Raw genomic sequence first — 18,067 nt, forward strand, 5'->3', positions numbered from 1 at the left:
CCACATATTTCATAGATAGGAGGATAAAAAAGTGATGTGCCTACCTTCCAAAACCTGACACTCTCCCCACAAGATAATCACAGGTTTTCACAACTTGCACTTAATTTAATAAGATTAAATGAAGGTGCAGCCAGAAAGCTCCTGTCCAATTGTTTAACCATCACCAACAATTAAAACAAATACTGGTTCTGTCCATTCTGTGACATCATCAGAAAGGGTATGGGGGAAAGAGGTGTTAACAAAGCCCTAGAGTGCTGAATGGCAGCTCTCAGTGATGCCATCTAATGTTTTTGGCAAAAACCTGAGGCACTAATTGCTTGAAGTTTCAACAGCACGTAAACACTAGCCAAGTAGAATGGTTAAAAGAAACCAAATCCAGAAACAAACAGAATTCTGATGGCTTTTTAGAGAAAGGCAGACATATAAACAGCTATACTGAGTATCTGTATACAGACTTTAAAAAACTTCACAAAAGCCAAGACAGACAATAGTTGGCAGGCTGCTCACCAGAAGTCTTCTGGGAGTATTAAACATGATCTCTTTTAAATTCTTCCTGAGAAAAATCTCAGCCAGCTCCAAGGGCAGCTCATGTACAATCATGCTTTTGTTTAGTCAAGGCTGCACGAGTAGAACAAGTATAAACTCTTTCTGCTCTCATTCAATGTGTTCCTCTGCAATTCTACAGTTATGAAGCAAAAGACAAGTGTTTGTTTGCTGCAGTTTTCTATTGAATTAAAAGGCCACCAAAAAAAAAAATCTAACATCCAGCTAATCAGCTATAGCTACAGGCCCTGATCCTCCAAACATTGTGACACGATTCACTTCAAGCATATGTAATTTCAGCAATGCCACAGTCAGAAGACCCTGCAGGAGGCTCCAGGCCACAGAGATGTTAACATTCACAGCAGTATCTTCTGCCAGTCTGAGTGCTATGGAAACATGGCGTTGCGCCAATGATTTCACAAGAGCTCTTTAGGTCTGACTGGTTTGAAAAAAAAAACCCAAAAAACCCACCCCCCTTCCACTGGGCAAATATCAAGCCTGACCTCTAGTCCAGGAGGTACCAAAAGGATTACTTAGCTTAGTGGGTGGCTAAGCTCTTTTGTCTGTAAAATACTGGGAAAAAATAGGAGGGAATAAAAAAGCGTGAGGGAAGTTTCAATTTTACAACTAAGCTACCCATTTACCTGAACGTATCCCATCACAGTAGAGCAAAATCTGGAGTAGCACATCAGGCAAGTAGTATCTTCTCTTCAGGTGGGTCTCCTGGCTAAGAGCATGGGGAGGCACACCGCTTCATAAAAAGCTTTTTATTTTAATAAGATTATTCAGTGAGGCAGAATTGCTTTAAGTTATATATTCAATTTGCATGAGGGGACTTCTTAAAAGAACAGTTTGCAGATCTTTCTAGGAAGACTACTGGACAACTAAATGAGTTTTAATTGTGTCTTCATTCAGTGGAACAAGAATTGATAATTACCAGAGACCCTTCCAGGCATTGTTCCCCACTTTCCAACCACTAGAAAGTGACTTCAGTTCTGAACTCTACAAATTCTGCTCTAAGAAATACAAAAGTATTGCTAGCAATGAAATACTAAGGAGGAAGGCAGACTTGGCCATGAAATTAAGAGGGAAAAATCACAACAGTGTTGAACTTTCAGGGGAAAACCATCTTTAGAAAGGGCTCAGGCAAAGGGAAGCAAGAAGATTGGCATTACTTATTTATCTACTGTGTTATGTTCGTTGAGTTTACATAGTTATCTGTAACTGAAATAACAGGAACTAATCTCTCTCTGATGATAGCCAGAGCACGAGTTTGAAGCTCAGATCGACAGGAGGCACATTCATAATACATGACAACACTAGTGGGAATTCAGATCTTAGGTAGTGTATCAAGACTGAAGAGACTTGTGCTGTATGATGTCACCCCACAGCACATCCAGTCATTCCTTAGATTTCTTATTCATGCAAATTAATATATTGTCTCTGACTGAGATTGCTGGTTATGAGTGGTAAGTTACAAGGACAATTCTCTAGGAACACAAAATGTGGGAGGATACTGGGAGAAATAACAAAGACGGGAAGCCAATATTGTCACCCTTTTTTTCTCCTTTTGCAGCTAAACAATAGTCCCAAAAGTCTGGAAAAAGGACAGTCCCAGATGATAGTATTGCTCGTGACTGATTTATAAGAAGGAACAGCTAAAATGACGCCCACTGAGTAAGCCAAGCTGAGAACTTTAAGCTAACACAGTACAGAATTTTACTCAGTAAAATCCCATCATCAGTTGACAACAGGAGGAAAATATGAAAATGGACAAGAATCAGATCAAATATTGTCTTTTTTCAAGATGAAATTCAAGTGAAGGCAAGAGTGCTGTGTATTTCACATGGGAAGAAAAGAAGAAATCAGACCTGAAAAACTAAGTATAAATTGTGGAGAAAAATTGAAAGGAAAAATATTTTGTATTAATCACCACAGCACTTCTGACCTCTAGAACACTTAGCAAAATGGGATGCAATGGAGATATTGTAAATTCATTTTGGAGAAGGAGAGCAGAATACTGGGAAATGCTGTCCCTGACACAGAGGCGTGACACTGGCTAACTAAGCTGAAATACTCTATGCAGTTACACAAAATTTCAATAATAAACACTGCAAGATGAGAGAAAGAGAAGAGAAAACACAGGTGGTGCAATACATATAAGTTGCCAGTAAAATGTGAAAATTAAAAGGATTTTATTGGCTGATATGTTCTTCCTGAAAACTTATTGAAATGTACAAACTGGACATTCAGTAACTGATTTGTACATTCTGTGTGTTACACTGATTCTTGTAGCCACTTTAGAGAAAGAATATTTTTTTTTCCACTTACAGGATGTTCACATCATTGCAGACACCAAAAGTGTTGATATATTCTAGTCTAAAAGTGAAACCAAAATAGAACTGGACATAATGGTACACCGCTTTATGCCAATCCTATTGACTCAACATGCGCCAGTTTCACACGTCAATTCATAAGTACCTACTGTACAGTTAGTGAAACACCCGACCAAGCATATGTCTGAAGTCATGATTGCTTATTAAATTAAACCCCTTTTCCTAGACTTCCAAGTTCGTTGTAGAGATAAATGTATTTAACTGAACTTGATTCCCTGCAGAAAGTTCAGACAATCACATCTTGTCAGTATCTCCTCGAAAACTGTAGGTCATACTTCAAAAAATTAATTTTAGGTGTAGACATCTACACAAACGTGTGGTTAGTTTCAACAGGCTTCAGAGTCCTTGCAAAACAGAATGCCCTATTCTCTGTCCATAAGCTATCACCTCACAAACCATGTTATCCTCAATTAATGACTGCCTATTCGTTACTTTAGAGCTACTTACTGATTTCAGGCCTGCTAGAAAAGCCAGGTGTATTTCAGAACTGCCTGAGGGCTTCAGAGCTTCTAATTTCAAAACTCCCACGTTTGTTTTTAAAATCTGCAGTCATTACAATGCTATGCAAAGGCCACAGCAACTGTAACGCTCCATTCTGTTGCTGTTACTGAACACTGGGCATTGCCTATGTAGCAGAAGATATTAAATACTGTACACCATACTTAACCAGAGGAGCTGTCTCACAGAGGAACTCATGTATGTCTTTGTAGTTGTTTACAATTAACCAACCTTTTAATTACAGTCCTGTATTTCTTTTTTTCCTGGTACAATCCTAAGAACAAAAGGTCATTAGATTCTGAAGAAAAGAGGTCTCTTTTATAAGCTCAATACAGTACTTGTATATTTCAGACTATGATATACAATGTATACCATAAATTAATTTAAGACAAATACTTGTCACTTTATCTATGTAGGCACAAGTAAATCAGTGACTTTACTGAAGCGGAGAAATCTTCAATGGTATCATGATTCTGGACTCCATTTCCTGAATAAGGGGCACTGAAAAAAATTGAGACAGGGTTTAATTTCACCAACAGAGATCATTAGCTGTTGTGCACACTCAGTTTGAACAGATATCATTGTCTTCAAATTACTCTCCTAGCTAGTGCATGCCAAATCATCAGTAACCACCAACATTCCTGTAACTGAAGCATAGTAGTTCTGAGAACAAGTGATTTTTAATATAATCTGTCTGCCCCTTTGAAGATAAATATTCCTATTCCTTTTCATCATAATGAAAATTACCTCACATTTTTTCTGGTATAGTTCCTTTGAAACATACCCTATGGAACCAAAATCCAACATGCTTAGCATACTTTTGTGAGTTTTGTTATGAAAGCTATCTTTGATCTCAAAGATTTCCTGGCTTCTAGTTCCAAAGTCTAAATTCCCTTTTCAAAGGAATGCATTTAACAAGGTTCCTGTATTTCATGAAATATTAGAGGTAATAATTTAATATAAAGACAAATTTCACTATTGGCTCCCTAAAGTTTTGGGCACAAACTTAAGCATTTACACAAATCTATTCTTCTACAGGAGATGTGCTCGTATAAAAATTTACTATTAATGTAGCAATTTTTCAGCAATTAGCAACTTTGCCAATTTTGTATGATCAATTGCAAAATTCACTTTACAGCTTAGTGAAATGTCCTTCCTTTCCCTTACAGTAGGAAAACCGACACACAGACACACCAGAGATACAAAACTTTTATCATTGTGCAATGTAGTGAAGAACAAAAAAGATGGCATGCACAAAAGTCTACCTCCAGCATTCCAATGAAGTTAATAGGTTACCTGTGTAATAGACTAGTTCATCCCAGCCAGGTTTATGCCATGCAGCGTTCCTTATATCTTCTCTGGTTTGGAGATCTTTGTAAGCTGGTGAGGAAAAAGAACAAGCACAAAGCTTAGAAGCAACCTCTTTTCCTTCTATATGTGAATAGCTTCCTTACAAGTATTCTAGTGCGTAATTAGGAGGCTGCGAACACTGGGAAGGAAAAAAGTCAGAAGTTGTTCTCTACAAAAAGGAAAAGCTCCCAAACCAACGGCAAACAGAAGGAACTGGGGAAGACACAGAATGTCTTAGACACAGGTAAGACAGATAATGCAACAGACTACAGTTCTACATGAGTGCTGTCAGAATTCTAATGCTGGAATATAATATTCTGAATTGTTGAGATATGAAGATAATACTGTATATTTTCTAAAATAAATATTAGATGATGAGTGTCTGCAAATTGAAACAATCCTAACGTGAAAAGTAGCTAAGCATTTGTGGAGGCTAACACACAGAGAAAGCCAAAACACCGTGATGTAGTAACATAAATAAATGCTTCACTTTCCTTTCTGTAGGTGTGGTATATGCGATGCGTGAAACTAAACTATAAAAACTTGACTTCAGCATGAATGGGGATGGAGGAAAGAGATGGCAGGACATGGCTTGTCATGATCATGTTATTGAAAGCAAACAAGTATTCCCTAATAAAGAACGAGCCATGAGAAACTGTTGATGGAAACGGAACAAAACATGAAATGTTCAAACTTCTGCCTGCTTGTTTGAGAAATAAAGTTACCTATACAGGGATTACGAAAATCAACATTGTTGGTGTAAAACAAAAAAAGTCTCTTAAGATATTCCTTTGCCTTTTGTAAAAACCTTGTCCCCTGGGCAAAGTCAACAGTCTGTTAGGGGCTGGTTCAGTGAGAAAAAAAACAGAGAACACAAACAAATTTACCCCAGAGGTGATGAACCATATACAGCTGCCCAATTTGTGAGAAAAATCCTCCAACTGCTTCATTATTATCCTGTCGGAAACGAATTGCACGAGCCCTACAAAAAAGCAAAGTAGCCTTTAAAAACAGCAGATCTGGGTAGAAAATAAGTGATAACTGAAAGGAAAGCAGAATTGCAAGGAAACCCAAATGTTAAACACCATTTACAGTACACTTCAGTAATTAAAAATGAGAAAGCAATCCACAATACACTAATTATTAAAATATACCTATATATCTTGTTAGAATGAGTTAAAATTGGAGGCTTACAGTTTCACTAGACTGTGCATTAATCATTATTTGTCTTCAACATTAGATCCAGTATAACAATATCTGCTGGAACAGTGTGAAGCGGCAGGACATTTTTATAGCAGGTTCTTCTGAAATTAAATCCTTGAGTTTCAGTCATATCATCTTTGCCACACTCACTTACCATAGATTTTTTGGTAGTGGAACACAGCTTTTTTTATTCACATGGACCTTTGCTTTGCAGCTGTCCTGTGCAACACTCCATGATTTGTTGTGTAAGTATAAATCCATTGCAGTTTCTAAAACAGACTGGCTACCACTATAGATAGGCCTATTTTATAAAAATTCTAAATTCAATTTATTCACATTACTGTAATTAAATAAATTATATTGATGGCAATGACACAGCTAACAATCCAAGTCCTCACCTTTGTCACAACAATTGAAAATACTCCAAATTATTTAACTATCAACCATTAGAGCTGCATGGACTTAGTGAATGTAAACTGAAAGAAGCTTACACTGGTTTTAAATAAAACAAAATCAGAAGCATATACTCAAGACTGACTCAAATGCTTTTAACCCATATATTAAAATACAAATGTGCTGCTCAATAGGTCTTCAAGCAGCAACTTGACTTCTGAAGACTAAGAGAGCAAAGACTTAGCCATTTAAACTAAGTCAGCTTCCAGTGGTCTTGTGAAAGTTGTGAGAGATCAACATAGTCTCAAGGAGTTCACCACCACCCTTCACTGAGCAGTGCTTTCTGCGGAAAAGAAAGGTTTTCTGCTGTATTACATCAAACTAAAAGGGTTATGTGAAGGAAAGCCAAACCACAGAGCCCACAATATTGTTTGCACACAGAATTCCTCCTTCTTTCCTCAAAGGATAAATAAGAGGTCAAAGAACTATCTTACAAGTTGCATAAGTACAGAAGCAGGCCATTAACTGGGTGACTGAAATGCTTTGGTACCATTCTGCCACCTCCCTTTCAAGATTTTTAAACATACATCTCTCAAATAGGAGAACACAAGTGCTAAAGCAACACTTACCAGTAATTTCCCCACTCGATCATTGTTCCAGGCTACAAAACCAAAACAGACTGTTAAAAGTGTAGTTTAAAGAAAGTTAGAATATTTGAACAGTTTTCACAACATTTATGTATGGAAAACAGTATTTATTAACAAAATCACTTCCTTTAAGTGATAAGCATATTATAATCATCTGTAATTACTCTGTTTACTTACTGTATTACTTCTTAGTCATTTGCCTGAAGTTTCCTTCAAATGAAAACACAGGGGTTTCAGCCCTGCAGATATTAGTATCTTGTTGGAGCCTGCCTTCATTTTGTACCCCACACTTCAAGAGCAACAATGACTCAGACATCAGCTTTGATAAGAACCAGATTTTTAAGATGAGGTCTGTTTTCCATCTACGTTGTATAAACATGCTTTGAACATTTTACGACAGCATAGAGCTTAAAAAATAAAAATTTAAACTTACTCTAAGTTGATAGGATCTCAGTTCATAAATATTAGGCCCCTCTCTGGGAACAGGTTCATTCCAGAAACTAAACTCCAACAATAATTGGTTCTTGCGCGAGAGAAGCATGTTACCTCTTTCTTTGCGAAACTCTGTGAATTCCTAAAAAAACCAATGTGATCACTGTCAAACTGCATATTATGTTTCAACAACAAAAAGCAGTATACCACACAGTCATTTAGATTTTTTGGTTTTTTTAATGCTATCTTGGAGTTTGGGGACATTGAAATCCTTTAAATTGTAAAGGCATCTAAATTCCCCTGGCATATTTGAAACTTTCGACTGGCACTTTTACACAGCACTACGTGTGTTTCATAAAGTATTCAGGTATTAAACCCCAGTATTTCTGAATATAAGCCCTTTTCCAAAGAGCTTTCTAAGTTTGTACAAGAAGCACTGAGATATTGAGGTAAAAGCGGGTATCCAAATATGGTTTTTGCTCTGTGTATTCTTTGTTATCCTCTGAGGAAAATAACCAATTCTAACAAAATTGATGTATTTTACCTTATTTTGACGGAGTTTACTCATGACTTCATTGAGGGCTGGATAGCCTCCCTCATATCTCCACAGATGAACTGAAACAGAAAAAAGGAAGTTTTTTTCAGGGATGTCACAGACCAGTGCTAAATCTTATGGAATATCACAATATAAAATGCTCTTCATACTACAGTATTATACAAAACTAGAAATCAGGTAACAGGTTTAAAAATAGATTTTCAATAAACAAAGCACTACACACTCGAGCATTTTCAGAATAGTGGAATCATCTGCTTTTTGAAAAGGGTTTTTTTTTTTTTTGAAAATTTTGCAATCTACTCTGAAGATAACAGGGAAATTTCTGAAAGGACTTTTTGTTGCCATGCTAGTAAGATGTGATGACTTTACATCACTGTAGTTGAAACTGAAATTCAATTTAAGAGGATGACTTAAAAAGTATTTTATACCAATTTCATCTAAAAGCAATAGAGGGCTAGACTTTTTAGTTCAGTAAATTACTCAAGCACGAAGAGCAACACACTTTCTGTAAGATATGAAAAATGATGCAAATGTTATTTTGACGTAAATATTACATTAAAAAAAGCAGAAGATATCTGAACATGCTAGAATTGTTACATTTGCTAGGATTTTCCCCATAAAAACAACTTCGGAACAAGTATCTACATCTGAGGTTTTTCAAAGCATTCTCTAATAAATCATAATAAATCCCTTTAATAAATCATAGCAAAATTTATTTACAAGCACTTAATATAGCAAGGCAACAATATTTCACCTCAAAGACTCACAAAAGCTATTTTCTCTCCTCTAAAGCAGTCCTGTGCCTTTTCCAGGAGAGCGAACTGGAGACTAATGTAAGGCACTTCACTATGATAGCAGATTCATCCAGTGCGCCTGCTTCTGCTGTCTTATCCCCAGGGCAAATTTGATATATCCAGCTAATATTAACACAGGCTGGGCACAAGTACTGAACAAGTCAAAACTCCATAATCTGCTTTATTACACTGCTAGAACTGTTGCAATAACATTTTCAAGGCAGGCTATGGATACAATTACAGATACAGTCTGTGTTAATACATTACAAAAGCAACGAATGACTCTTGGCTAAGATATTCTCATTTCAGTTGTCTTCATTCCTCAATTTGCCTTCAACTTTTAGAATTGTTTTTCAGACATTGTTTGGCTTATCTACTGTTATTTCTTTGCATTTGTTCAGTGTCAATATTGCAATATGCTGTGAATGCAGGAAAAACTGATGTGTACAGGAGTATATTTTTCAATAACAAAGCAATGACATTGATACTAGCATAGCTCTAACAATGGAGCTACATAACAAACTACATAACAAGTATCAGTACACCACTCTGTATTCATGGCTTCCCATTCCTTCAATTTCCCAGAGACTAGGAATTTTTTCAGGTTTTCTCTCTGCACTAGACTCTTTGTAGTTCACCTCTGTAGCAGCTCTTCAGTAATTCCTAGTTCCAGTATATTTTGAATCTGCATAGTTAGGCAGTATCTTTATATGAACATGAACAGAAATAATTTTACTTTCCTCCAGTAAAGGCCTAGCTTATTGTTGAGTTTACAATGCAATCATTTTTTTCAGATGGCGTGAATGATTTGCATTTCATTATCATACAGGAATTGAAGTATGAAAGTCTGAGTAGAGCTTTGATACTGGCCAATGCAAGATAAACTGTCTTTGTAAGCCTTTGCCTTTACCCTAAATATTCACAAACATGATCTCTGCCTGCAAAATATTACAGGACCACGTTTTACAAGCTTTTCCTAAAACTGTTAATCTACCACCTGGAAAATATGAAAGTGTATTAACAACAGGACAAATTTTAGGAATTAATGCTTCACTGTCAAACTCAACAAGACAAAAAGCAAGCACTGTAAATGTTAATATGGCTACTGATAATTGATGCACACACACCCTCACTGTATACATTGCTAAAGGTTTACTGTCAACAGAGATGATTTAAAGAGAAGAAACCTGCCAAGCACACGTTTCACTTGTATGGTTTTACATTCTGTTGTACTTCTATCTCCTACCAGCCTGATCTTGCTCTCCGTACCACGTGTTCCAAGTCCCAACCAGTGCACATGGGTAGTGTTTTTCTTCATGAATCTTTGGCAGCACCTCTTGACTTGAAAACAAGGAATACAGACACTATGTTGCATTTCCTTTAGGGAGGCTACAGTTGATATGTATAACAAATCACCACACGTTTATCATTATGGTATGAAAATTCACAAGCTCTACTTTTCAGAAGAGAAAGCTGAAATACAAAAATCTGCTATACAGGGGAAAGATAGCTACAACACTAAGAAAAATTAAGGTAAGTGTTACCATTTCTTAGACTGTATGACAAATACACAGCATGGCAGAATTCTTTCGATGTAGTAAGTTATCCAACGCATTAGGAAAATAAATATCAGAATGTCTCACTTACAGAAAATGCACCCTAACTACATGGGTGATTTGCTTTAGCAAAAGCTTTTCTTTATCAAGGGAGGTAGAATACACAAAAATAGGAAAGGACAGTCTTCTCTACCAGTTACAATGCTATTAATTCTGTTAAGCTGAATGAATAAAAACAACTATTTTGATAGATCAACTGATGACTGTACTTCATAGTATGCAGCCTTATTGCTTTCTACCATTTCAGAAAGTAGTTATAGTTTGAGGTAACTTATCCATTAAAACACACAGTAAAACTGCCTTAAAATACTTCCAACACAGAATTTCTATTTCACTATTTCTAATATTTTTTCAAACTTTAAAGGTGGCCTACATTAGCATTAGGAAATTAAGTTTTACCAATTGCTGACTTGGTTAAGACAGCTTTCATTGCACTGTACTTTGATGAATAAGTCAATTAGTCTAGTTGAACTTTGCCTTTTAATATTTTTCCCTGAATAATTACCCCTCTTACTCAGTTTGGCTTATAGGCAATGAGTCTCTGCACAGTATCAAATAACAGAAAGTAGGCTGGTCTTGGGCTGCGAGTCATTAGATACGAGTTTTGCTCTTGATTCTGTGACTGACTTTCTAGACAACTTTGAGCAAATCTCACTACCAATTTGTACCCCACAATTTCTCACTACATAGCATAAATAATATGATAGAATGACTCTCCAGGGATGTTTTCAAGGATGTTTCACCACTGGTTTGTTTTTGCAAAGCATAATGAGATCCTAGAAAAGCAGCTTTAAACAGGAATGTTAAATTATTACCGCAATAATCCTAAAATATATTTTGTTGCAAATTATAAAACACCCCCCCACAGAATACCTTATCATTCATAGACATTAACACCATCTTTTTCTTTTTAAAAAATAACTGTTCCTAATTCTTCAGAAGGGGTCTTTAACCACAGTGATTCATAAACTCTTATAATTGTCTTCATTACATTAGTTCTTTATTAATACATGATGACTAATCCTTATTCTGATTTGATTCAGAATAAGGAATTAACCTGTTCACATTTAATTTAGGGAGAGGAAGAAAGGAAGTGCAGAGTGTCTTAGATTTTTTTTTTTTATTACTCCATTCTTTTCTCCTTCCCTGCAATACTTAAAACTGGCTTTGGTTTGGAAAGAATAAATCTAACCACACAGACTTCATCTGATTGCTCTCAGCAGTTTCTTTCTTTGCTACTGTCTCCTTGAAAATAAAAGTTTCTGCTTTCACTCAACATTTAGGTAGCTCATGAGATAAGGTGGAGAAGTGGTTCCCTGTCTTGTATAATTGGACATGTTTATATTGAGCTTTTAAACAGAAAGCTGGTTGAATGCTCATAGTGCTTCTCTGTGTATATACATTTTTTTAAACAAAAAGGTTAAAAATACCTTATGATTGAATGTTATTCTAGTGGATTTCTGTTTCTATAGCAAGGAAAACAGTTTTGGGTTATCCAGCCCCATTTCAAAGCTGAACACATGAAGGCAGAGAGATGCTAGATGACCCACTTGTGGCTGTACAGCAAACCAATAACAGAGTCAAGGACATAAACAGGGAGTTGAGAACTTCCTCCCGACCCTCCAGCCCAGCTGGTGTTCTCACCAATACACCACACTTTAAAAACTGGTTGCAGTAGGGTATCATTATGCTAAGAATGTTTCATTTAACTGACAACATGATCACGGTCAGTGAGAAAGCCCTGCTGTTTCAAAACATGTGAGGCTCATGACATTTCCAAATTTAAACATTCAGTTCTTGAAAAGGCAGTTTTCTGGCTCCAGAGGAGTGATTATGTAGGTAGAATAGGACTAATATATCTGCAATTTCACCCTTAACTAGTAAATTTTGAACGTTACTATACATACATTTTATAAAGCTGTAACTTTTTGGAAAATCCGTAACAGTACCGCTCCCTTTGGAGGATATCGCCCCAGTGCAAAGATCGTATCCAAGGATTTGCATAGCTCTTTAAGAGTAGATCTCAATAACATCACTTTTGTAGAAGTAAGATATCGATGAGCTGAAAGTCAGCCCCTGGGTTTTTAAAATCTCCTCAAAGTTATACTTTAATACTGGCGTGTAGTTTTACTTACCGGTGATCTCCCCTTTTCCTTCCTGTATGCAGACGATAACCACCCTCAACATATTCCTACATGGCAGCTGGAGTGGGACACACTAGCATACCAGGATCTACCAGCAAGGACCAGCAATTGTAAGACAACTAAGGGAAGGGGGAGAGCTGTTCCAACAAATGTCATCAATGTTTTCACAAAAGGCATCGTCCCAAGATGTAGCTTAGGAAAATGACACCCCCAAGAGGGAAGGCAGGGAGTGAACTGAGTAAAGTATCTTTTATCATATCTCTCTCCAAGAATAGTATGATCTATTTAACACCATAAGCTGAAAGTAAAAGCAGAATTTTTTCACCTCCCCTCTAAGTAATTACGATATTTGCCAGTTTTCAGAACAACTTGTGATCAAACCAACATGTCTAAAATGTGAAAACATAGTACGCACACTTACCAAATCTTGTTGTAGGCCTCCAGACATTCTGGTTTTACGTTGTGAACTGAAATAACAACATTACGTGAGAAATGCAGAAACAGAGTAAAGAAATGGTAATGTTAAATATAAAAATATCACTCACTCTGTAGTTTATACAGACTGCTGGTCTCTCTTTTGGCTAGAAGGTTGGAGTGAGCATCTTTCCTTGGATCGACTTTGCGAACAAACAGCGATTTTAACCAACTGTCTTCACGAGGTCTGCTAGCTGAAGAAACCAGCCCCCTGCATGTTAACAAGTACATTATACTGTCACTGAGCGTGAATTGAAAATGCCCACAATGCAGGGAAGATAGGCACAATCAAGTTGAATGCAAACAGTATCATAACACACAGTTACATATAATGTCTATTACTAAAACTTTCCACTGAGCCACTTCCTAGCAAGGTAAAGGCAGTTCTCTCCCCACTAAGATCTACTCTCTCACAAACCATTTTAGTAGATACAGAACTGAACAGTTAACCATTCACTATGCACTTTTATCCTTTGTGCACACGAATGGGAATGGGTGGATAGCTGCTTTTCTGCCTATTTATCTCCTTTTTAGTAAGTGGCTTTGCTCAAGAAGGCTGAATCTGTCCTTATGTACACAGGCAAGAGTGAAAAAGAGCAAAAAGTGTGCGTAAGGAAAAATTTGTGCAGTGTAAATAGGAAAGTAACAGCCATATGTTCCTATGTTGCTTAAATATAGCTCTAAAAAAGGAAAAGTTAAATGGTGCATCTTTAAAGAGAAAAAATATAATGAAAGCCTAATTTGGGGGAAAAAAAAAAAAAGAGTGGCAGGAAACAAACAGCCTGCAAATATTTCAATCCAAATTCTGGCAACTATAGTATGTAAGGGTACAGATCCACATTCTTTGTACAACATTCATGATTTCCCTTTCTTTGAAACAGAAGAACTTCACTGTCTCTTTTTATCTAATCTTTATGCAGTTTCTGCAAGTACACTTCCAAAATAATATCACTTCCCTTTACACCACAGAGTCCACAAAACATTACAATTGATAACTGTACTTCTATAAAATGATGTGTTAAAGGAATTATTCCTCTCTTTTCCAGGTAAGACATCCCCCACTCCAGGTAAGTCTCACCAAAAACTGTGCAGAAGTACAAGAAAGCTGATGTATTTAACTGATTCTCTACAAGGTTCAGGGGACCACAAGCTCAAATGTTTTTTCTTCTTTCTCATAAGAAGCAATTCCTTCAATTTACCTCTTTTTGATATGGGGTTTCTCTGAAATACTAAAATATTTTTGATGTACTAAAAATGTGGCACTACAGCTGGAAATTTAAACCTTTTCCTGCCTCAGAAGTCAACTTTTCACCCTTAATTACTGACTAGGAGATCCAGAAGATAACTATCAATTTTCAGCTATAAAGCTGTCTTCCAGACATCAAAAGTTTGTGACAGTCATTCAAGAAAAAAAATCGGGGAACAAAATCTGAATTTCCTTTGTGAAAAGTATCTTCATGAACATGCCTGTCTGTATCACACAAAAGTAGTTCACACTAGCAGTGTTTTTCAATAAGCAACCTTTCAGCGCCAATGTCTGAAAATAACATAATTAACTGGTTCACTCTGTGGAAGCAAGGTGGAAGAAAGGAAAAGCATTTCATAGCAGCGAAATACTAACAATCAAAAGAACAACTACAGCTGAGATAACTTTCAATGTTAAGAAGTAATTGGTAAATAAATACTTGTGTATTTATTGAAAGTAGTGCCTTCTTTAGTCCAAGGCAAACACAAACATGTTAGCGTGCTGAAAGCTAAGCAGCTATTCCTCAGTACAAGCATTTAAAAGGGCACTCCACGATAAGGCTGTTGCTAGAATAGAAGGTATGCAGCTGCCTGGAGTAGAGGTATCTCTGATCTCAGCTGGAGGAGGTGAGGCACAGGTGACTGCAGTTGTGTTGTCACACCTACATCAGGTGTCACAGGAGCACAAGCTGCCCCAGATGACAGGGGGTAAACACCATCTAATGAATCCAAGTTGTTTTAAAAAGTTCCCTTAAAGTAAGCACTAATGCTCACTGGACAGCAAACAGGGCTCTAGGAAATAGAACTCAAGCCCTGTCATGCAGTACTCATTTTTGCAACTCAGATCTGTAAACTATTGCCATTTCCTCCCCTTTATCAAATAGAGTTATCAAACTAATATTTAGAACCTTCCTCTATGAGGATTATTGTTTGCAGCAAACTTTGAAAGAGACAAATAATCATGCTGCTTTTTTGTGAACCAGCTTTATCAGCAGCAAGAGTAAGCTGGAGTTACAAGGATAATACTGAAAAGCAAATTCCTCTGCTATTAGGAGTCTCATGACTTGAATGTTAAACTGCACCTAAAAATGAAGGAATATTTAATTTTCAATACAATGAAATGAGTAATACTTTACATTTATGTAAAATCTTTTAGCCAGCAATTGTAAAGCTCCTCATGAACAATGACTAACAAATCATGAATATCCATCTAAATATACACTTTACTTATAATAAAGAATGGTAACAGCTGAAGTTTATTAAAACAGATAGGCAGTGCACCCAATCTGAGATGCTAAGGCCTTATTTTTAATCCATATCCTCAGAGAAGTCCTACACTACTGGTGTCAATCTAGATACCCACAAATCAAGAAGCCCTGAACTGATTACTGGTTCACTTGTTTGGGTAATATGTACCCAAAATTAGCTCTGGAAGAGTAGGGACTAAATTCATGTCTTTGGACTGCTAGTTTTAAGCATCAACCACAAATTAGTTCAAAACTAATCCATCATCCAAAAGACTACTTTTAACTAGCTTGTTAACATTATGCCCCACAATATTATACTACCTGTTCCAAGTAAAACAGATATTGGATCCAAATTGTTCCAAAACCCAAATACCACTAATGACAATGTGAATATACACATAGAATGAATGTAAACATGCTATATGGTATTACCATCACACTTAGCAATTTATTTTCTGGGAACAATACTTATTAAAGAGTTTCCATGCACTCTTTAAGGCACTGCTTGACTTTGCTAGCGAGTTCTTAGCCTACAAATGTTACCTATGGGCTTAGCTTTCTTGCTACAAAGACTGGGCTGTGAACACAAAAGTTCACAGTGGGTGAACACACTATATAGCTTCCTTAGATTAAAATCGATGGTGAGAACACTTCTACCCCACTTAGCTTCTACTTTAGCACAAAATATAAACTGGCTGGGAGATACCAAGTCAAATATTTAGATTTTGTAGAAACCCATGTCTGCCTGGAAGAGAAAGAAAAACAACTTGTCTATAATTGATAAGTTTTTGATCCGTGGTCTAAACAGATGTCAAAGTTTATTTGAAACCAACATATCCTCCACAACTCTTCCTGCTCCTGTTTTAAACAGCTGCTTGCAGTGATGCCTTTAGTCTTGCACAAGGACTACTGCCCATTCTGAGGCTTGAGACAGCAGCTTTCCCTGTTTCAAAGAAAGGGAGGGAAAAATCTGTGTAGATCCATCCCTGCTTGGCTGCATCTGTGTTTCCAACGCCCAGGGAGCATGTGTGCCTGCCTCCTATACCCAAGACACGTGTGTGCACCCTGGCCATCCAGGAGGTGTCTGACCCTTTACGCATCAGACATGTGGGCATGCAAATGTCTGCACTCCAAAACTCGATGGACGTGTCTGTGCGTGTGCCCTGAAACCTGGGGGTTGCATGCATGTGTACACACATCTCAGCTCCTAAGGGAAGTATGAATATATGTGCCCTGACACCCAAGGGGTGCACACACATGCTGGGGTCCATGTGTAACCGTGCATCATGAAGGTAGAAAGATGCTGGTGTGCGCAGCCATGCACCCTGACAGTGGGGGAAACATGGATGTTGGGTAGGGGTGCAACCTGGCACCGTGAGCATGGAGTGGTTGTGTGTCCTGACACCAAGGGGTGTTGCTGCGTGTTCAGCCATGCACCCCAACACCAGGAATACGCGTGTGCAGGGTGGCTGTGCAGCCCGACACCCGGCGATAAGTGGCCGTGGGGTGCACAGCCACCCTGTTGCCTGTAGGGGCGGGGTGTCCCTGCAGCCTGAGCCCGTGGAATAGGCGGCAGGGGGTGGCGGGCACTCCGTCCCCGGCGGGGCAGGGCAGGGGTGCGGCGCAGCGGGCCAACGGCACAGCCATCATCCCCACCTAGGGGCGGACTTGGGGGAGGGAAGGGGAAGGGGCTGGCCTTGGGACCCATGACCTTGAAGAACACCCCGAATGGGTCGCACTCCCCGCCCCACGGGAGGGCCGCGGGCCTGGCCCGCTACCTGCTCTGGCGAGCGGTGCGCCATTTCCAGTCAGGAAAGAGGGGGGAAGGGAGGGGGGAGTCGTCTACGCGGCGGGGCGAGGGGAGGCGCGGGCGGCGTCGGCTCCGTCTCCAGCCTCCCTCGACAGCCCTCTCCCGCCCGCCTCACCCTCTCAGGGCTCACCTGAGGGCCAGGCCACCGCTGGGCGGGAGACGCGGCACGGCGCTGGCTCCCGCCAGGCTCCGCCGCAGCAGCACTCGCGCCGCCATCTTGCTCCGGCCGCCTCCCTCCTGGGCCGGGGGGCGCTGAGCGTTGCAGCGCCGGCGCCGGACGCGAGGGGCGCACCGCCGCGGGGAAGGGGCTGTGGGCCCTCAGCCACGCCCCTTGGGGAGCCACAGGTGCGCATGCGCGGGCTGCCCCAGCTCAGGGCCCCCTCCCCACCCCAGCTGCTCAGCTGGTGGGGAAACCCCAGTCCCGGCTCAGGGTCTCGCCCGAAAAACACCAAGAAAGAGCCCAAGCAATTTTTTTTAATCATATGCAAAAACTTATTTGGGGAATAAGAAACAAGTTTTTCACCCATACGTAGCTGAAATGTAGCTGTCCCAGCTACAGTAGTAGTTAGCTTGGCTAGACCAGTGGTGTGCACTAGCATCCCATCCAATCTTTAAATAACTTTAAGAATAAACTTATAATTAGGAAAATAGTTATAAGGACAGTTGTAAAAACAACTAGCCAATAAACATAGAAAACAAGCTAATGAGCAAACCTTGTC

At 38.7% G+C, this 18,067-nt stretch overlaps 1 protein-coding gene and 1 long non-coding RNA gene across 2 annotated transcripts; one reads left to right on the forward strand and one right to left on the reverse strand.

Annotated features, from left to right (window-relative positions):
• Positions 1–2,719: 2,719 nt before the first annotated feature.
• On the reverse strand, positions 2,720–17,677 carry NIPSNAP2 (nipsnap homolog 2). Its single transcript, XM_054848024.1, has 10 exons — positions 17,479–17,677; positions 13,118–13,257; positions 12,994–13,039; positions 10,059–10,153; positions 8,007–8,077; positions 7,464–7,604; positions 7,013–7,044; positions 5,675–5,769; positions 4,734–4,817; positions 2,720–3,938 (listed from the first exon to the last, which is right to left on the reverse strand). Exons 1-10 carry the CDS (start codon positions 17,562–17,564, stop codon positions 3,874–3,876), a joined length of 855 nt encoding a protein of 284 aa, XP_054703999.1. The 5' UTR covers positions 17,565–17,677; the 3' UTR covers positions 2,720–3,873.
• Positions 10,062–15,541, forward strand: LOC129215237 (uncharacterized). The gene is made up of 2 exons (XR_008579932.1): positions 10,062–10,345; positions 12,596–15,541. It is a non-coding gene; the product is annotated as an uncharacterized LOC129215237 (long non-coding RNA).
• Positions 17,678–18,067: the final 390 nt, after the last annotated feature.

Source organism: Grus americana, chromosome 19, assembly GCF_028858705.1.
Source record: "Grus americana isolate bGruAme1 chromosome 19, bGruAme1.mat, whole genome shotgun sequence".
In the NCBI taxonomy this organism is placed as follows: Eukaryota; Metazoa; Chordata; class Aves; order Gruiformes; family Gruidae; genus Grus; species Grus americana.